This window comes from Protopterus annectens, chromosome 8.part0 (assembly GCF_019279795.1).
Source record: "Protopterus annectens isolate FY-2018-M chromosome 8.part0, PAN1.0, whole genome shotgun sequence".
Classification (NCBI taxonomy): domain Eukaryota; kingdom Metazoa; phylum Chordata; order Ceratodontiformes; family Protopteridae; genus Protopterus; species Protopterus annectens.
Genome location: NC_056741.1, coordinates 1,225,273,468 through 1,225,296,097, shown reverse-complemented (window position 1 = coordinate 1,225,296,097; position 22,630 = coordinate 1,225,273,468). Strand labels below are relative to the sequence as shown.

The window sequence follows — 22,630 nt, the reverse complement described above, 5'->3', positions numbered from 1 at the left end:
CACCATTGGTGCAGGGACATGCTCATATGGTCTGGTGAACAGACTAGGAAGATTAGTGTAGTTTACAACTGTTGAGTACTATTGACAGGCAGCAGACATACCATGTACTACAAGTGTACAATGCATTTCGTAGTGTTACTAGTATGTGTCTTGTGTAACAACAGTAACTGCATGTTGGTCATGATGTTCTGCTGTCCTCTTTCAGGTCTAATTGCACATGCCGGTGGATATCAGTGTTTGCAGTTAAGTGTCCCATATGTCAATGTGGACTACTCACAAGTATGTATGAATATACCAGCATGCACAGTGTAGCTGCCACATAACAATGAGAATGTCCCACATTCCAAACATATCTACTGATCCAAGAGCATGACAGCTGTGTATTAAGCTACTGTGGCTCTTGATATGTATGACAGACTTATAGCAGTATTACATGCATTGCAAAGTGTACTGACGCTTCCTTTGGCAACAGTGCCGATATATGCACAGCAGTATTACATGCGTTACAAAGTGTACTGACGCTTCCTTTGGCAACAGTGCCGATATATGCACACGGGACGTCTTAACTGTTAACAGGTGTCAAGCGATTTACTTTCGCTGTCACCCTGATCCCGCTGTCTAAGTTGTGTGTTATGTCCTTCAATTAACGAAACCACTGCTTCCCGGTTACACAGGTTATTGTAGGACCGCTTGTGACACACCTGTGAGCTGTCCTCACCAAACATCCATCTGCAAAGATGCCCCACCACTTAGTTATTTCCACACATCTGTCCATACCTGAGGTACATCTTTCCGTACATTCAGCATATCACCATATGCAGTTGGCAACTGCATGATGTACTAGGATACACGTCACCTGCACACATCAGCAACTGCACATGCATGTTATCTGAATGCACATGTGTGTAGGTCCTACAATCCTGTCATTTGGGCATGTTTGTAGGCATTGCAATTGGTGGACATGTATAATGACATACATGACACATTGACTGTTGTATGATATGATAGGTGTAATGGGTGACCTGTACAGAGGGAATGTTACCTCTTGTCAACATTGATATCACACCTTATGTACTGTTAGCATTCAGCAGCCATGGACCTACATTCCATGTTCATGTGTGTAATGGCTGTAGCCCCATTTGCACAAAGGACAACAGCTATGCTACTGACATGTATGTTGTGTGTGTGGCATGTACATGTATGTGATATCCATACATGTGTGTGTACTGGTGTACAGTAACAGTCATCTGCTAATGCTGTAAATAACTGAGGGCCCCTGGTATGTGTACAGCTGACCTGGTTACAGACAGTGGTATCACTGCATTGTATAACACATGATGCAACTGTGTCAGTACATGGGTGCTCTCTACAGTTGATGTAGAGCTTGGTACAGTCCACTGGTCAAGGGTCATATGGTGGTGTACTCTTGTATGTCCTACATGTATGGATACGTGTTGGTGGTCCGAGGGCATGGTGGTGTCTGAGGTTTACATCCTAGAATGCAGTATGTGACACGGTGTCCTGCATATGACTCATCTGTGATGCCTTTCGTGGGGGTACCGGTCAGTACATATGAGTGGCCTCTATGTATGTGGGGACACCACCACCTGGAGCGGTACGTACCTGTGTTATGGCCCACATCTGGTTCTGAGGTATATGGTGGTAGTGCTATTGTACTCTACAGAGCCATCAGCCAGGTGTTCCTCACTGCATACATGTCAGTACTCCCCATTGTTGGATCTACAGTGAGCAGCTGTGAATATGGACGCTACACATCTAGCACTGGTTAGCATAAGCATACAATGCAGTTGTCCTGTAGGTGTCAGGGTGTTATCCTGTGTTTAGGACATTTGCCTTGGAATGGCACTGTATGGGCGGACGGGTATTATCCCCACTCCCTTGAATCATGGATGCATGCGATATGTGTCAAAGGCCTGTCTACTGTCAGTCATGTCATCCCAGAATGACAAACACTGGACAACCTCATACTTACAGCAGGACATTGGCTCATTGTGTTGTTCAAGCAGTTGCCACCTCTAGCAAGGCTCATTGTGTTGTTCAAGCAGTTTCCACTCCTAGCAAGACATTACTGCGAGTGGTGATATTGTGCTTGGTATAGGATGGTACATCTAAGGTGATGGACAGCAACAGACGTTGTGTAAAAGACCAGTGTCAAATATATGTAGAGCAGCGTTCCTGCTAACAATGACAACTACTAACACCAGAGCCCATTACAATGCATTCTTTACGTCTACCTGTAATAGCATGGCCACTGTGGCCTTCCGTGTTTAGAATCAGAGTGCATCCCAGACAGCCCTGTGCTACTAAGTGTATGAACATGCCCAGTATAACCTTGTGTAGATGGAAACATAGCGCATTCCGAACAGCCCTGTGCTACTAAGTGTGTGAGCATGCCCAGTGACACCTTGTGTTGGTTATGTGCCTCTTTGTATGGGCATGGCCATTGTAACCCTGTATAGTGATAGTAGTCGTCAATTCCACAGATGGGCATACTCCAGGTCAGGATGGATTCCTACTTTAAACACACAGGTTCACAGGTATGTACATCTTAACTGCCAGCATCCCTGATGATGTCCGCATTCCCAGAAGGTCATAATGACAGCCTTGAAATGTGTAGTCTGTGTGGCGCTACTCGTAACTATGTAGTATTGTAATAGTGATCTGTAAATAGGCAGGTGTTCCGTTCCCACCACTGGTGTGTGTGTGTTTGTCCCCATTTGCCAGAGGACTGAAAAATGCTTTTAGACTGCTCACATTCCATACAATTTGTATACGCACCTTTGGCAGGCTGATGAGGACACCCACCTACAAATACACCACTGAGAGTGCTGTGTGCCAGAAATCTTGGTAGCGCATTCTGTAAATGTGCACCATATGAAACACAAACAGCAATATTTTAGCAAGAACAGCACAAAATTAAGTAAACAAGAAAAATAGAAATGACAGTGGAAAAAGACTGGGGAATTTTGCGAAAGCAAGAGTACAAGAAGAAATGTGTAGGTCACTAAATAAATTGTAAATGATACAGGAGGAGGGAATCCAGTTTTGACAGCTATAGATGCAATGTAAGCATGTGACAGAATGCAGCATTTTAACGGGATTGAATAAATATATGTGTTAGACTGTATATCTGGGAGATGGATATAATCTACTGTAAGTGCTATATATGGCTGTAAGTGCTATATATGGCCATATATGTAAAAGCACTCTAAATTAAAACATTAAGCAGGGTTGTCATTTAAGCCACATTTTACTTGCTTTATGTATGGCTTATGTAGTGAAAAAAAGGTTAAATTTATGTTAAGTGTGCTTATTACGATCTCTGTATTTGTATTCATGTGTTACGACTTAATATACATGATTTAGTACTATTAGTAAAGAATAAAGACTGGATACAAAGGCATTTTGGAATTAAGGGAGACTGTAAAAATAATACGCATGGAGTAAAGTAAACGGTAATGATATGGATGTAATAAGAACAGAATTAGGGTAAAACTTAGTCTGGACAATTTTAAAATATTAGGAATGGTGTTTTGAAAAATGTATACAAGGAAAATACATAAACTGGGAAATTTATAAACACAGGTAATGAAATATAATTTATGCAATACTTTTAGAATGACTTACAATAACACAGAATTACACTTGAGTTTCTAATAATAAGCAAGATATATACTTTAGAGACATGGATGTTAAGAAATTCACCCAGAGAGTGGAATGGAGCAAAACTCAAGAGGCAAATCGTGACATCTATGTTGAGAATTTATAAATAACAGGTGAGTTACAACTGAAGAAATCCCATCACAATTCTTTGTGATACATGGAACTTTGGCTGTTCATATGTATTACGAGTTACAGAAAAAAGTGTAGGATTGCAAAGTGGTTTGCAGCTCTGAAAACTGAAACATCTGGTGATGCCATATAGACAGTGCCCCTCTGAAGAGAGGACTTTATAATTGGTTAGACACTTCATTCTGCCCTGTGACAGTTTGATGTGTTTTACAGCTCTTAAAGCCGTGTAAATGTTTTGGATTCTGTTGTTAACCATCTACCGTGAGACTACAGCTCTTCAATGCTGAAAGGTGATTAACAACCTTTGTTGCAAAAGAAAGATGCTTAAATTTATATTTTTCTTGAATTCAGTCCACAATCACAGCACTCCATGTGCTACAAGTTATGTTTATAAACTCTGTATTACTACGCTAAGGGGTATATTACTGGATTATATGTTGTACCTGAAAAAAAAAAAGATATAATGAATATATTTTACAAGATCTATGGGGACAAAATAGTGCCCTTTAAAAGAGATATATTTTATAAAAACACAGAATGAATACAATATGGCCCATGTATTGTTTTGTCCTTGCACTTCCACTTTATATGCCAAACAATGAAGTAACACTGGAATGAGAAGTCAAGAAATATGCTGAAAATGAAAATACAGAATTGAGTGACAGATGGAAATTAGGAAAGACAGAACAACAATCTGAACAGAATGCTGAAATACTAGACCTGAATAAAAATGTAAGTGAAAGTTAGTTTAAAAATGAATTTGACTCATAAAAATGTATGTTTGTAATACATTGTGTACAGATAGTAGATAGCAGGAGAATAGGGGGGTATTAATCTAAAAGAAAACACCATTAAGAAAAAAAACAGCTGAGACATATAAAACTTCATTAATGAATTTTATGTGGACCAAAAACTACCCAACTAAAACCAAAATCACTTTGAAGATTAAACAAGAAAGGTAATATAACAGAGAAGGATACATTGATGTAGAAGAACAATGCAGCAGATGCAAAATACTGGAGAGTTTTTAAGTTGCAATCCTATTTGTATTAAGGCTTTGTGTTTCGAAAATGTGGAAACCATTGTTTATTGATCACATAATCTTATAACTGGACTAAAGGAATGAATTTATATTAATGTAAAATGCATTTAGACGAGATTACACAGAAACAGCAAAGCTGTTACTATCAAATAAAGTATGAAACAGTATGGTATAGCTCTGCACGGAACTCTCTGAAATAAATGTGTATATGACAAGTAGGGAAACTGTAGTTAGGACCGTTTGGTGATGATATGCAGTAATTACTTTCAAACCTGTTGAATTATTCCACTTTATGTCATACACTGTCATTTCAAAGTTTTAAATATCCCCCTTCCCCATTCCTTTTGAAAAGACCCATAGGATCTTTAGAATTCACCAAAACAGCCACAAATTCAAGTTGATAGGTCTTGATTTTAATATGTCAGCAACCCCCCCATACTAAAGTTGGAACATGAATGCAAACATTTTCTTTGCTTCACAACCAAATATGCAAGGCACACTGCTAAGTTTAAGTAATAGGTTCACAGGTAGGTACTAGGCTATCTGCCCGAGGGCATTTATAAGCCTAGCCAGAGTGTGTCGGCTTTCGCCACCCCATTGATTAATTAACTGATCCTCTGTCAAGCAGAGCCAATGAAGTGATCCCAAGGGTGTATTTTCTGTTACCCATCCACTAGTCAAGGTTTCTCTTGAAGAGTGTTAGTGAGGGGCTCTGCCTAATGTAGTTTGGAATTTTGTTCCAAAGCATGGGGAGTCTCTGTGACAGGAATCTATCCCTCAAGCATGTTCTACTTATTGTTGTGGCGAGGTTTAGCTCACTACAGCGAGTGGCTCGCAGTGACTTGGATTTCTTTAGGTGGAGCATGTCCATTAATTCTGAGTTGGACACGGCTTTGTAAGTCAGACAGAGATCACCTCTGAGTAAGAGATATGCCACTGAGTACAGCCTAATTTTTTTTCTGTCGGGCTGCATAGGACATATGTTTGAGGCCAATAATCCTCTTGGTGAGGTACTTTTGTGGTCTCTTCAGCTGTTGGAAGTGTCTTGTGAGGTACATCCCAAATGGGGCATTGTACTCTATGATGGGTCTGATGAGTGACAAGTAGAGGGGCACTATAACCTCTTTATTTCTAGATGCGAACCCTTTAGTAATTAGATGGGCCACATAGAAGCATTTCCTAACTGCTTTGGGCAATATGACTGTCAAAGGAGAGATTACTATCTAACTGGGTCCCCAGATCTCTTATTACCTCTTTGTATTAAGGGGGCTGCCACCTATGTGGTAATTCGTTGGTGTTTTGTTTTGCCCAAACGGGATGACTATGCATTTTTTGGCATTTAGCCTGAGGCCATGACTTTGACACCAGGTGTCCGTCTCAGTACGGCCCTTTTGGAGGATGTCTGTGTCAGTTGGAGAGCCAATTATGTCTCCCAAGTTGCAGTCATCGGCGAACTTGGTTAGCCATAGTCCTCCTGTGTTTGCCTGTACTTCTGAGAAGTATATGCTGAACAGTTGGGTGTCCCAGGACCGAGCCTTGTGGGACACCACTTGTGACTGGTTTAGAGTCGGACCTGGAGCCTGCTATTCTTACCGTGTGAGTTCTGCCTGTAAGTCAGCTGGCAACCCATCTCGTGATGTAGGGGTTTATGTTCAGGCTGGTGAGTTTTTGTGTAATACCCAAGTGGGGAATGTTGTTGAAAGCCTTGGCGAGATCAAGGTAGGCTGTGTGAACAACCTGTCCCTCGTCTATGGCCTTGGTGACCGTCTCGAAGAAGTCAACCAGGTTTAGTAGGCATGATCTACCCTTAACAAAGCCGAACTGGGTCGGGTCAAGTGTTTGGAGGTTCCCAATGTCTTTGTTAATGAGTTCCATGATGATGCGCTCCATAACCTTGCAGACCAGGCTAGTCAGACTTATGGGGCGATAGTTACCAGGGTCAGATGTGGCCCCTCCTTTGTGGAGTGGAATAATCGTTGCTGTGCACCATTCTATGGGCACATAGCTTGTGGAGAGGCTGAGATTGAACAGCGTGTTTAGGTGGGGGGTTAGTTCATTCTGTAGTTTGTGCAAGACGCAGCCTGGGACACCATCTGGCCCCAATGATGCTGTGTTTTTGGCTTTTGAAAGGGCTATTTTCACCTGTGCGTCTGTGATTTCCGGGACACTACACTTTTCCGGTATTGTTGTGGGCCCTTTTGGGGGTGAAGTTTGCACTGAATCTATCAGTCAGGATGTTGGCAATATCAGTAGGTTCAGTATATTTTGTGCTATTTTTCACTAGTTCAGTGCATATCTGTGAGTTGCACTTAGATTCTTAACATAGCTAAAGAAGGCTTTGTAGTTATCTTTTGAATCCTTGGCTATTTTTCTTTCGAAGTTAGCCTTGGATGATTTTATGAGGGACCTTAATTTCTTACTGATACTGATCTGTGATGTCTTTCCTTCTTGGGATTTGCTTTTTTTCTGAACTAAATTTCCTCCTCCTATTGTATAGCCTGTTTATGGCAGGGGTCCACCAGACTGGTTTCCTTCTCTTAGAGGAGTGAGTCTTGGTTTTGCTAGGGATGGTACAATCCATGCATCCTTGTAGGTGCTCATAGAGTGCATTTGTAAAGGTTTCTGCATCTTGGGCAGAGTTATCCTTTAGCGTGGGGGCTGTGAAACTTACCGCCTCTGTCTTAAGTAAGGTGAAGTTTGCTTTAGAAAAGTTTTTTTACTGTGGTTTCCTTAGCTGGGGGTGGTGGTGGGGTGTGGACATCCAGAGTGATTAGTTTATGGTCTGATCTAACCAGTGACGGGTTGACCTCCGGTTTGGAACACCTGTCGCCCATGCTTGTGATGACCAGGTCCAATATGTTTTCATCTTTGGTAGGGGAGTTTACCAGCTGATCCAGGGCATTTGAGTTGATGAATTCCAGAAGAGCTGGGCCTGGGAGTTTGTACTCGAGTAGTTTTCCCAGTTAATGGTAGGGTAATTGAAATCGCCCAATATCAGGGTGTTTGGTAGGACCTTCATGTTTTCCAGTGTCTCCAGAAAGGGGGAGTGGTGGTCCTGGAGGGGGATCTGTAGCAGGCAACAATTTGCACTGCAGATTTTCCTGATGTTAGTTGCACGTGAATGATCTCAGAGGTATCATACTGTGCCACTAACCTGGAGGTGTAGGTATCCTTGAAGAATATGGATACACCCGCTCCTTTTCTGTTTCGGTCCGTGTTCTGTGGCTGAAACGTGTGGTATGAATTGTAGCCCGGTAGTGCTGGGGTGCTCTCTGGAGCCTTGAACCAGGTTTCAGTTACTGTACAGATGTCGACATTCTCCATATTGAGGAGTCCTTCGAGCGAGTGCATTTTGAGATCTAAACTCCTGGCGTTGAGTAGCATAACCCTCAGTTTTTTGTTAATTGTGCTGTTTATGGAGGTGGGTTTGACTTTTGAGCCTTGCCTAAAAAAGGCACTATGGGGGCAGCAAGAGCCTTGGCCAGTATTCGAAAGCCTAGGGGTGACAGGTGCAAGCCGTCTCTCATGAAGCAATGCGGCTTGTCGAGCATGTTGTTCCAGACTGACAGACACTGGATCCCCTTTGAATGACACCAGAAGCTTAGCCAGTTGTTGAAATTGATCATTTTTTCTTTATACTGAGGTATCATTCAGCTCTTCCATGTCTCTTTTCATGTAGTCCAGGGAGGTATGTCTCAGGTCATTCACACCAACATGCACAATGAAAGTCATATTTATACTTGTTCTGGACTGACCTGAGTGCTTGTGTTATGTGGCGGATTCTGGCTCCCGACAGGCAGCTAACAGAAACCTTCTGCTTGTCCAGCCTAGTGAGTGGGACGTCAGTGTGCCCGACTATAGAGTCACCTATTACTAGTGTGTTAGGTATGTTATTTCACCTTAAGGGCTGTGATTGTGTGGCACACTGATTTTGTGTTTTTTGTGTGGTCTGGTTTGTGATGGGAGGTGCACGTTGTTTGGGTGTCTGCTTTGGAGGTCTCTGATGCTTTTGCAGGTTTTTATTTAGAGCCTCCGAGTATGATTTTGTGTACTTATGTGTATTTTTTGCCAGTGCTGGTTTAGTAGGTCTGTGTGTGGCTGGAGATGTGGTGCAAGTGTTAACCTTCTCCTCTTGACTGTCTGTTCCAGTCTTGGGTGGAGACAGCTTGGCCTCCAGTTTGGCTGTATAACTGCATCTCTCGCATATGTTAGTGTTTTGTGGTAGGAAGAGAGGGTAGTCTGTGTACATGAGGCAGTTGTAACATTGCCTCAGGATATCCAGATTCACCAGCTGGACTGGAGAGTACACCTGAAATTGCCCTTTGGTCATGCCTGAATAGTCGGATGAGCTGCTTAGTCGCTTGGTTGGTGAGGGGTGAATAAAGAGTCTTGCTGGGCAATCAAGTGTCAGGGTATATTAGTGCTTGCTATTAGGTCTCAGCAAGTGCTGGGCTGTAGGATGCTTTTTGAGTGCTTAGGTTAAGAGTTAGACTAGTTTCAAGGGAAAAACTGAAGAGGAGACTTAGTGGAGCCGGGAATAATTTAACCCTAGCTAGCCGGCACTGTCCGGCGCACAAAATCGTGCAAACGCAGTTTTTATAGCAGGGAAATCAAAAAGATAGAAATTAGCCCAAAATGGCCAATTCTGGGCTGGAACCACTCCTCCAGGGATAGATGGGCTGCTCAAAGCTCCCCATCTCTCACAGGTGAACAGAGAAACTTCCTTCAATCCAAGTAAGGTATGGGCAATGCAGAAACTTGTAACACAGCCCTGAATTCAGCTCTAGGCTGAAAACTGGACTATACTAGCTTAGAAAGGCGGGACACAGGAATTTTTTTTGGTTTTGTTTTTTTTTTTTTTAAAGCCAAGGCAAAAACAGTAAAAAAAAAAAAAAAAAATACACTTAAAACAGCTTTAAACAACTACAAACGATCAGAAAAGGCTATCGCACTTTAGTGTGTAGCCTACAACAGTTAAAAAATTATTTAAACAAGAAAAGCCTTTTTAAAAGTGCAGGCAGTCAAATAAATACAATATGTGAAAAAAACAAGCTTTTGAATCACAATAAACGCTGGAAAAATCAGTGTTTAAGTGGAAAACAGTTAAGTATAGCAAGAAAGTACAGAAAACTGATACTTAATCACTCCAAAGACTCTCTTCTAAGCTAGAAGGCTTGTATCAGTTTAAGGCTTTCTAGTGCTTCCCAGCAGGTTAGTTACAGGAAAGATGGGAAACAAGCGCAGATGTGGTCTTTTAAACCAGAAAGTTGAAAGAGATGGACAAACTGTCCAAATGGTCAATAAACTACAATTTCTGGGCCAAGAACCACTCCTCTTGTGGTAGACAGGCTATCTAGTGCTTACCACTCCCACTGATAAGCTAGAAGGCTTTCCTCCAAACACAAAAAGGCTTGAGGGGCTCAGAAGCTTACCAACAGTCCTGGATACAGCAACTGTGTATCTGGACTAGGCTAGTTACAGGAAAGGTGGAAAACAAGCGCAAATGTGGCTTTTAAACCAGAAAGTTGAAAGAGATGGGAAAAAACTGCCCAAATAGCCAATAGCTACACTTTCTGGGCCAGGAACCACTCCTCTTGTGGTAGATAGGCCACCTAATGCTTAAAACTCCCACTGATAAGTTAGAAGGCTTCCCTCCAACAAAGAAAGGCTTGGGGGGCTCAGAAGATTACTAACAATCCTGGATACAGCAACTCTGTAACCGGACTAGGCTAGTTATAGGAAAGATGGGAAACAGGCGCAAGTGCGGCTTTCAAACCAGAAAGTTGAAAGAGATGGAAAAAAAAACTGCTCAAACAGCCAATACCTACAATTTCTGGGCCAGGGACCACTCCTCTTGTGGTAGATAAGCTAGAGGGCTTCCCTCCAACATGGAAAGGCTTACCACTCCCACTGATAGGCTAGAAGGCTACCCTCCAACACGGAAAGGCTTGGGGGCTCAGATGCTTACAAAGAGTCCTGGATACAGCAAATCTGTACCTGGACTAGACTAGTAATAGGAAAGGCAGGAAAGAAGCACAAACACAGACTTATAAATCAGTAGGTTGAAAGAGATGGAAAAGCTTCCCAAATGGCCAATAAACTATAATTTCTGGGCCAGAAACCACTCCTCCTGTGGTAGATAGGTTACCTAGTGCTTACCACCCCCAAGCTAGAAGGCTTCTCTCCAACACAGAGGGGCTTGAGGGGCTCAGAAGCTTACCAACAGTCCTGGATACAGCAAATCTGTATCTGGACTACACTATTTACAGGAATGATGAGGACCAAACGCAAACATGGGCTTTTAAACCAGAAAGTAGAAAGAGTTGGAAAAACTGCTCAAACGGCCAATGAACTACAATTTCTGGGCCAAAACACACTCTTCCAGTGGTAGATAGGCTACTTAGTGCTTACCATTCCCACTGATAAACTAGAAGGCTTCCCTCCAACACAGAAAGGCTTGGGGGGGCTCAGAAGCTTACCAACAGTCCTGGATACAGTAAGTCTGTATCTGGACTAGACTTGTTACAGGAAAGGCAGGAAACAAGCTTAGAATTTTTTTTTTTTTTTTTTTACAGAAAAGCAGCTAAAACAGCAGTAATTACAATTCAAATTGCAGTGCAGGCTAGCACACGAGTGTGTAGCAATATTACAGCAAATACAGTTTAAATAAACGCAATTAAATTAACAAATGACTAAAAACAAGTGCAGAAGGCAGTAAATTAGAAGGCTACTAACAAGCAGTAATAAGTGCAGAGTAAGGCAGAACAACAACTAAGACAGTTACAGTAAGAGCAGCTGAATAAAATATGTATATATATTATTTTTTTTCTGAGGGAGGGAACAGAGCAGGATTAAGAGGCTACAGGGGCTGTCCTTCCCAAATGCTCTCTTTGCACACAGTAGGAGTGCCTGAAATCAGAATATGATCTCATTGCACTCAGTTGAGTGAGCAAATGAGATGGGCCCAGAAGGAGTACCCAAATACAAATTTACAAGAGGGGCGGGCAATTTCAAAGCCACCAACATTAACACCACAACAAGACCAGGGAGGGTGGGTAGAGAACTAACTGTAGAAACACAGCCGCAACTTTCAGTTGAGTTAATATTCAAAGAGAAACACAAATAAGTAAATTAAATGCAGAACTATATGAAAAAGAACCGATAAAAGTGTACTTAAATTCACTTATATGGCCAGTTGATTTAAGGTAGATCTTAGCCGGAGCAAAGCTCAGAGCTCATATAATAATAATTTATATCTTGTAGAAATTCTGATGAGAAAGTCTCACCAACAAAAATTAGCAATATATTAAATAAGGAAATAAGTTAGTCTTCTTCATCCAAGCTACAGAATAGTGTTATAATACATTATGTACATATATAGTTTCATAGGTTGGTACTAGGCTATCGGCCCTAGGGCCTATGCAAGCCTAGCCATAACAATTCCCTGGATATTTCTTCCCACAATATTTACTTCTCTGGACCCCTGTCTAGCAGGGTGACTGACAAGATCCCCGGGGTGAATTTCCTATCTCCCATCCAATCATCAAGGTTCCTTTTGAAGAGGGCCAAGGAGGCGCTCTGCTTGACATGTATGGGCAGTCTGTTCCAGAGTATGGGGAGTCTCAGGGTCAGGAACCTATCCCTCCAGCATGTTTTGTTCATTGTGATGACAAGGTTTAGATCCCTGGAGCGTGCAGCTCTGAGGGATTGGGATTTCTTTATGTGGAGCATGTCCAACAGCTCAGGGTTTGACATGGCCTTGTAGGTTAAGCAGAGATCGCCTCTGAGTCGACGATATGCCACAGAGTATAGCTGGAGTTTTTTTTAGACGGTCAGCATATGGCATCTGCTTTAGGCCTGTGAATCTTTTAGTGAGGTATTTCTGTGGCCTTTCCAGCTGTTGTAGATGTCTTGTGAGGTACATACCAAACGGGGCAGTATACTCTATAATAGGTCTAATGAGGGATGAGTACAGTGGGACAATGACCTCCTTTTTTCTGGATGAAAAGCCCTTAGTGATGAGGTGTGCCACATAGAAGGATTTCCTGACTGTTGTGGCGATGTGGTTATCGAAAGTGAGACCACTGTCCAACTGTGTCCCTAGGTCTCTCATCACACTTTCGATGTTTAGTGTCCTGCCACCTATGTGATAATTCATGGGTACATGTTTTTTTCCAAAGGGGATAACTATACATTTCTTGGCATTAAGCTTGAGCCCATGGCTCTGGCACCAGGCATCTGTTTCTGTAAGGCCCTTTTGTAGAATATCCACATCATTTGGGGATTCAATAATGGCTCCCGGTTTGCAGTCATCTGCGAACTTTGTTAGCCAGAGTCCCTTAGTGTTGGCCTGTACTTCAGAGAAGTAGATGCCAAGCAAGAGTGGTCCCAGAACTAAACCCTGAGGTACTCCACGTGTCACTTGTCTGGAGCTGGATTTGGAGTTGGCTACTTTTACAGTCTGGGTTCTGTCAGTAAACCAGTTGGCAACCCATCGAGTGACGTGGGGAGCCTTGAGCAGTGACCTCAGCACAACAGCTGTAGTAATTGGTTGTTTCGGACCATTTCTAGCTCTTTTGTAGTTCCCTGTTTAAAATCCGCCTCTGGGCATTTTTTTCTGGCTATACTACTCGGACAAGCTCCTCGTGGTCCTGCAGAGTGGTCCTAGCTACAGAGAACTCAGAAAAGCGACTACTTTCTGGATTTAAGTAGCTTTGCTGTTTTTTTGCTTGGAATAGCTTCTCCAGCTTACCCTTAACAAGCTTAAACTGTTTTTTTAGCTGTTTGCTGCATTATTTTAAAATCTGCACTTAAAGTTACTTTTTAGTCGAATTTGATCAAAAGTTTGTTTGTTTGTTTGTTTAATTTAACTGTTGAGGCTGCCCACTAAGGTGTGCTAGCCTGTGTAAATGATTTATCACTCTTTCTGCATTTTCTGTGTGTTTCTATCAAAAAAATAAAAAAATAATCCTTGTTTTCCCGCCTCTCCTTGACTAGTTTAGATCAGTTTACAGGCATTGCTGTATTCCGGGCTGTGGTGTAGTTCCTGTGTTGTCCATTACCTTACTTGGATAGAAGGAAGTTTCTTTGCTCACCAGTGGGAGTGGGGAGCCTTGAGCAGCCTACCTGTCCCTGTAGGAAGTGACCTCAGCACAAGAGCTGTAGTAATTGGTTGTTTTGGACCATTTCTAGCTCTTTTGTAGTTCCCCGTTTAAAATCCGCGTTTACACGACTTTGCGTGGTTGTGCGCGCCGGTTAAACAAGGTTAGACTTCTTCTGGCTCCGCCAAGTCTGCTCTTCAAATTTTCCCTTAAGGAAGCTCTACTCTTAGTATAATCAGACTACTCACTATATTATAAGCCTAGCACTTGTTCTCAAAACTTCTCTACTAAGTAAGCACTCTCGTACTAAGTAAGCACTACATCCACCTACCACCCCTGTGAATATCCACTTCCCTTAAAGGCACAGCACCCCTTTATACTGTTCTAGCATGTCGAGTGGTAGAGTACTGGCGTCCTCTCCAGTTCAGCTGGTTAATCTGGGTATCTTGAGACAATGCTACAATTGTCTCATGTACACAGACAACCCTCTCCTCCTCCCAACAAACACAAATACATGTGAGAGATGCAACTATATAGCCAAACTGGAGGCTGAACTCTCTCAACTCAGAGCTGGCATGACCAGACAGGAGGAGATGGTAACCACACACACAGCAAACCCAGTCCCACATAGACCTACCACAACTGCAAACCAAAACACAAAGACATACTTGGAGGCTCTAATAAAAAACTTACCAAAACAACAGAGGCTCCCAAAGTAGACATCCAAAAATCCACCACCTCAAAACAAAACACATGCAACACATACTTCAATAAATCAGTGTGTCAACCAGTGTGTCAACCAATCACAGCCCTTAAGGCCAAACACCATGCCTGATACACTAGTAATAGGTGACTAGTAATAGGTGACTCTATAGTCATACACACTGATGTCCCGCTTACCAGGCTGAACAAGGAGAGGGTGACTGTGAGCTGCCTATCGGGAGCTAGGATCCGCCACATAACACACGCACTCAGGTCACTCCAAAGCAAGTACAAATATGACTCTGTCATTGTCCATGCCGGCGTGAATGACCTGAGATGTACCTCCCTGGACTACATGAAAAGAGACATAGAGGAGCTCTCTGATTATGTAGCCCAGGCTGGTATGACCCTGACCCTGAGCAGCATCTTGCCCTCACCAAGAATGATGCCACAATACAAAGACAAGATGATCAGCTTTAATAATTGGCTCAAGTACTGGTGTCATTCTAAGGGGATCCAATGTCTGTCTGCCTGGGATGACATGTTGGACAAGCCACGCTGCTTCGCAAGGGATGGCTTGCACCTGTCACCACTGGGCTTCCGGATATTGGCCAAGGCTCTTGCCACCCCCATAGTGCCTTTTTTAGGCAAGGTTCAAAAGACAAACCCACCTCCTTAGAAAACAAAAATGAAAAAAAACTAAGGGTAATGCTGCTCAACGCCAGAAGTCTAAATCTCAAGATGCAGGCACTCGATGCACTCCTCAGTATGAGAACATCGACGTCTGTGCAGTAACTGAAACCTGGTTCAAGATTCCTGAGAGCACCCCAGCACTACCAGGCTATACCTCGTATCATGCTTTTCGGCCCCAAAACCCGAGCCGAACCACAAAGGGAGGGGAGAGTGTCCATATTCATCAAGGACACCCACACCTCAAGGTTAGTAGCAACACATGAAGCATCAGAGACCATACAGGTGCAACTAACCATAGGCAAAACTGCTATACAACTGGTAGCATGTTACAGACCATCCTCCCAATCTCAGGAACCCCACTCAGCCTTCCTGAAGACATTGGAGGATATGAATGTATCACAAAATACCATCATACTGGGAGACTTCAATAAATTCAAATGCACTGGAACAACTAGTCACCTCTCCCACTAGGGGAGATAATATACTAGACCTGATCATCACAAACATGGGGACAAAATGCTCCACACCAGAGGTATACCCCTCACTCGTGAGATCTGACCACAAACTAATCACCCTGGATATACATATCCCACCTCCACCCCCAGCACAAAAGACCACAGTGAAAAACTTCTCAAAAGCAGACTTCACTCTTCTTAAGACTGAGATGGTATCCTTTAAGCCCACTGGGCCAGTGGATACCACATCCCACAATGCCGAATCCTTCACAAATGCTTTCTATGGACATCTCCAAGAATGCATGGATCATGCAATCCCAAATAAATCCAAGTCCCTCTCCACCAAAGGCAAGCGTCCTGTCTGGTGGACCTCAGCCATTAACAAATTGTATAACAAAAGGAAGCTACTGCACGACAGAGCAAAATCCCATAAAGGGAAGACATCTCTGATCAACATTAGCAGAAAACTACGTTCTCTCATAAAAACATCCAAGGCCAACTTTGAGAGAAAAATCGCTAAGGACACTAAAGATAACCACAAAGCCTTCTTCAGCTATGTTAGAAACCTGGGCGGAAACCCTCAGATATGCTCAGAGTTAGTTCACAACAACAAAAAATACACTGAACCCACAGATATTGCCAACATTCTGGCTGACAGGTTCAGTGCAAATTTCTCCCCTCCCTTACCCCCAAAAGAAGAAATACTTATCCCAGCTGAATGTAATCTCCCTGTCATCTTAGATGTCCAAGTGAGAACCGCCCTCAACAAAGCTAAAAACACAGCATCAATGGGACCTGACAGTATCCCAGGTTGCGTGCTACGTGAACTCCAAGAGGAGCTAAACCCGTACATAAAAATGCTATTTAACCTTAGCCTTACTACAGGATATGTACCTGAACACTGGCGTACAGCAACAGTGGTCCCACTCCACAAAGGGGGTACCTCTACAGACTCTGGGAACTACCGCCCCATAAGCTTAACCAGCCTGGTCTGCAAAGCTATGGAAAGAATCATTATGGAACTCATAAACAGCGACATAGGGGACCTACAGACACTTGACCCCACCCAGTTTGGCTTTGTAAAGGGCAGATCCTGCCTTTTGAACCTGGCTGAATTTTTCGAAACAGTCACTAGAACCATTGATGAGGGCAAAGCAGTCCATACAGCCTACCTGGACTTGGCTAAGGCCTTCGACACAATACCACACTCAGGCATCATAGATAAGCTCACCAGCTTAAACATAAACCCTTATGTCACTAGATGGGTTGCAAACTGGCTAAAGGACAGAACCCATACAGTTAAAATCGCTGGAGCAATGTCAGACTCAAAGCCAGTCACAAGTGGTGTCTCACAGGGATCTGTCCTGGGACCCCTCTTGTTCGGCATTTATTTCTCAGATGTTAAAGCAAACATGGGAGGGTTGTAGCTGACAAAGTTCGCAGATGGTTGCAAACTAGGCATAGTCAATACACCAGCGGACACATACATCCTACAAAAAGGCCTCACAAAAACAGACAACTGGTGCCGGAGTCACGGCCTTAAACTAAATGCCAAAAAATGTATAGTCATCCCCTTTGGGAAAAACAAAGTACCCACAAATTATTACATAGACAGCAACCCACTGAGTACGGAAAAAGTAATCAGAGACCTAGGGACCCAAGTCGACAGCGACCTCTCATTTGACACCCACGTTGCCAAAGTGGTTAGAAAAACATTCTACCTTGCACACCTCATCATGAAGGGATTCACATCCAGATCCAAGGATGTCATTGTACCCCTACACTCCTCCCTCATCAGACCCATGATTGAGTACAATGCCCCATTTGGTATGTACCTCACCAGGCATTTGCAACAGCTGGAGAGACCACAAAAGTACCTCACCAAGAGGATCAAGGCTCTCCAACATATGTCTTATTCTGCCAGACTAAAGAAACTCTATTCAGTAGCATACCGCCTGCTCAGAGGTGATCTCTGCCTGACGTACAAGGCCATGTCCAATCAGGATCTGATGGACATGCTCCACCTCAGAAAATCCAAATCCATCAGGTCCACGATAGCTAAAGACTTAAACCTCGGCACAAGTATGAATAGGACATGCTGGAGGGATAGATTCTTAACCCAGAGGCTTCTCATGCTTTGGAACAAGATCCCAGTTCATGTTAGGCAGAGCCCCTCACTGACTCTCTTCAAGAGAAATCTTGATGAGTGGATGGGAGATCGTAAGTTTACCCCAGGGGTCACATCTGTGTCACTGCTAGACAGGGGCACAGTAAACTAATTCTATTATATAAGGGGGCCTTCACTGTGTCACTACTAGACAGAGGCACAGTATTCTAAATCTATTCTGTGCATTTTTGTACCATTTCATGGGGTGGCGATAGCCACATCACAATGGCTAGGCTTACAAATGCCCCAGGGCAGATAGCCTAGTACTAAACTATGAAACTATTTATGCCCAGCTTAGTAAGTTTATCTATGACTCCAGAGTGGGGGATGGTGTCGAAGGCCTTGGCGAGGTCCAGATAGGCTGTGTGGACCGCCTTACCCTCATCCACAGCTCTGGAGACTAATTCGAAGAAGTCAATCAGATTCAGGAGACAAGATTGGCCCTTCACAAACCCAAACTGGGTGGGGTCCAGTGTTTGAAGGTTGCCAATGTCTTTGTTTATAAGTTCCATGATAATGTGTTCCATGCCCTTGCAGGTCAGGCTTGTCAGACTGATGGGACTGTAGTTCCCGGGATCCAAGGCGGATCCTCCCTTGTGGAGCGGGATAACTGTAGCTGTGCACCACTCAGTGGGCACGAAGCCTGAGGTGAGGCTATGATTAAACATGACACTTAGGTGAGGTGCCATTTCATTTTGTAGTTCATGTAGTACACAGTCTGTGATGTGATCTGGTCCCATGGATGCTGTATTCTTAGCTTTGGAGAGTGTGGTTTCTACCTGTGTGGTCGTGATTATCGGAATTTGGCAATCTTTTGGTATTGAGATGGGCCCTTTAGGGGGTGAGAGGGGGTGAAGTTGGCACTAAATCGATCTGCCAGGATATTGGCAATATCCTTGGGATCAGTATATTTAATGCCATTCTGTTGTAGCTCAGAGCAGATCGGAGCATTGCCATTTAGATTCTTGACATAACTATAGAATGCCTTGTGGTTGTCTTTGGAAATTTTATTTTCATAATTAGCTTTTGAGGATTTTATGAGGGATCTCAGCTTCTTACTGAGGCTGGTGAGGGAGTATTTTGCATCCTGGGATTTTCCTCTTTTCTGCAACAGAGTCTTCCTTCTGTTGTATAGCTTGTTTATAGCAGGGGACCACCAGACTGGCTTCCTTTTTTTGGAGAAGAGCATCTTGGTTCTACTTGGGATGGCACGATTCATGCACGAGTGGATGTGCTCGTACAGTGCCTTAGTGTAGGATTCTGCAGTCGAACTTCCAGATACCGTCTGCATGGGTGTTGTGAAGTTTGTCACTTCTGACTTCAGTAGCATGAAGTTGGCTTTGGAGAAGTTTTTTAAGGAGGTTTCCTTACTGGGGGTGGGGGTGGGATGTGGATATCAAAGGTGATTTGCTTATGGTCAGACCTGACCAATGAGGGGGTGACCACTGGTGTGGTGCATCTATTTCTCATGTTGGTAATGACCAGGTCTAAGATATTGGAGCCCCTGGTGGGACAATGGATTAGTTGATCCAGGGCGTTGGAATTTATAAATTCCAACCGTTGGGAAAAGGAGTTGGCACCCGAGTAGTTTTCCCATATATGACGCTCAACCTCAATATCTTAACTTTAAAATTCACAGCTATACCTCTCAACCTCTTAGAGTATGAAATCTTGACAATGTCATAAACAATGGGAGAACAAAGACCCCAAAATAGGGACAATAAAGGTACTTTTCCGTTATCAGGGCAACAGTCTTAATGAGCGCTTTCTGTTTCGGCCCAACTACTTTCTTGTAGTTCTAGCTAAATTGCACTCATCTCTAGTTCCAGGAAACAAGTGCATCTTACTTCGGATATAAGCTACTTTTCCAAACAAGTGCATGATGGACTTGTATTTGTAAGTGGTGCAGTTTATTACTGTTGTGTATAAATTTTAGTCTGCTTCAGTGGAAAATTTACCTTTGCTGTCGGTTATCTATAAGTTACATTTTCTCTTCTGTGTGTGTCCGTACTATGAAGTCGCACTTGTTTAAGGCAAGGATAGCTTTCATGGTGCCTTCAGAGGGGAACAGCCTAGCGGGTACACCAAATAGTGTGTACTAATAGCCAGCGATAAACTGTTCTTTGGTTTGGACTCAGATTTTCATATTACGTTTCGCATATGGCATAGGAACTGAAAGCGAACTTTTATTTGGAACAGAAGGCAGCTAGTCAACATGTCATTGGTGCTTACAGGAAAATATTTGCATACCAAACCCTTGACATAAGTATTGTAAACAGAGTTTGGAGTGTGTTTAGATTATTGTAGTGTCTTGTGTTTTTTGACAATGCTGTTTCCATGAGCTGTAACACAATACACGACCGTATGCAAAGTGCAACTCTATCTTCAGTTAATAAAGTAAAATGTAATGCATCATGAATTGGAACTTACGTGCGCACGAATACAAGTACAACAACATTAACACGTCATGCATTTAACTTGTTTATTACAGGAGTTACCAATAAGCCAAACTACAACAAGCCGTTCCTAAACACCAGAAAGGCAACGTAAAGCAGTAGAAAACAATCACAGGAGTTAGTAATAGTAAAACAATCAGTCATAGGATGAGAAGAGGCAACTACGTATTCGGCACTATAGAATTGCTCAGGTCGTAACTTAGACTTTTATAAAATTTACCTCACATCTGAAGTGATTATAAGGCCGCTTAATTAGTGTTTAGGTTTGTTGGGGATGAATTTTTAGGAAGGCTAGCTCACAGACGGTCAGTGAATTAAATAACCACGAGGTACAAGCATAGCCAAGTATTAACAGATAGACAGAAAATCAGCAGCAATCACTGCGTGCTCATTAGAACTGTTGCCCTGATAACGGAAAAGTACCCATTCTTTTAATATTGCTATTACAAACTTTAAAAGTTGATACAATAACAGGTTTTGCATTAGCATGAATTTTCTAAAGGATATGAGGTATGAAACTCAAATGTTTGTCATTATTACCTAACGTCAATCCTCAATGATTTACCAGTAAACAAACATTTAATGAGGCACAGGTCAAACATATGTGGCGAAAATCTGGACAGTTGAGAGGTAGTAGTCAATTAAAAGTGTGTGGGAGGAACTTATGTTGCAGAGAAGACTATCAAATTATTGACTAAAGAGTTGGTGATAAAAATGAACACGCAGATTTAGTTCAATAATTTAATAATGGACGTACCCCTGATAAGGACTCGCTTTATAAAGAAAAATCAATAAAATTGTGCTAAATCAGAGGAACGAAATCAGCGTTAGATTTCATAGTTTCGCAACTTAGTGTACATTACTGCTCGAAGACCGTCAAGAATGCAGATTTCCTGTAAGTGCAATTACATTTATATATTTCCTATTTCCCATATAGTCATCTTCTAGCTAACAAGTGGGTGAAGAGATGTATTAAATCAAAAATCTAGTGCACGGGTGCCAGGACAGTGCACGGCCACGTCTTATTTCACAGGAAGTGCAAAAGAGAATCAGGACTATATGTAATATTTTCAAAACAGTGTACTTTTTAAGCCAAAACAATTAATCTGGTGGGTCAGTCAAATATTGCAAAATGAAACTCGTACACCTTTTAACTTTGCAAGCAAGGTCCAACAACGATATGTGTCCCCTTCACTTCCTTTAACTCAACACCCACCCACGACAGAAATATCAACAATTAAACTATCGACGTCAACATTGTAGTAACCCATTCTTAGTTCCTAAGTGTGACCAGACCGCATTATACATTTTATAGTGTCACTTCCAAACTCCACAGAATCAAAAGTGACGCATCTACACCTAAAAACAATGAAAATACAACACTGGGACCGCCCACCTTCTGCATGGAACGAATTCATCATCCGCACTAGCTGAACGATTCGTTCTGACCAAGTACTGCAAGACGTCGCCATACCCGGTCTTCTGCTGTAATGCGTGAAAGTGAGCAAATACATACGCATGCGCTTTCCCATCTCTTGCTTTAATTTTTTATAGCTGCATAGGAAAGAACTAAGCTAGTTGCTTTTGCGGGTTGTTTTCTTAAGCTCGAAATAATCTGTCCCATTAAATTCATACCTCTCAAATGTATATATTTTTGCCTCATATTTTTAGTCTGTCCCTCATAAAATTTCTGGTTTACTGGTACATCACTCAGGATTGAAATCACCAAACAATGACATACACCGAGTTTCAGGCTTAATATCCTTCAGAAAAAAAAATGCATGCTAACAAAAATCATTTTATTCTGACAACTTTGTAAGTTTATAAGAACAGCATATAAAATCTGTACCTATTTTTGGGTCTATGTTGTTATTAAGAATTATGCAATGAACCCCCCCTACATTAATATTCCAAAACATGCACACTGATTGGCCAGCGTGCCATTGTAAATCCTACAATATACCAATGGAAAAAGGTCTGGTCACCTGGACTTTTTTCCATTGGTATAAAGTGCTCAAAATATTTTTTTTAATGAATAAAAATAAATAAATAAATAAAAATAAAAGGAAAAAAATGGAGCAACGGAGACTTTTTTTCTCCATTGCTTCCGTTTCAAAGCATTGATGTACTGAGTATGCATGGGACGCAAGTCCCATACGCATGCTCAGTACATCAAAACAGGGAAGCAGTGTACCACAACC

General features: G+C 42.4%; 1 protein-coding gene across 1 annotated transcript in view; it reads right to left on the bottom strand.

Annotated features, from left to right (window-relative positions):
* Positions 1-21,929, bottom strand: part of LOC122809320 (nudix hydrolase 20, chloroplastic-like) — a 566,695-nt gene extending 544,766 nt beyond the window's left edge. The window contains exon 1 of the mRNA XM_044080720.1: positions 21,826-21,929. Within this exon, the coding sequence (XP_043936655.1) occupies positions 21,826-21,901 (76 nt within the window). The 5' untranslated portion in view covers positions 21,902-21,929. The remainder of the gene's footprint in view (positions 1-21,825) is intronic.
* Between the last annotated feature and the right edge of the window lie 701 nt (positions 21,930-22,630).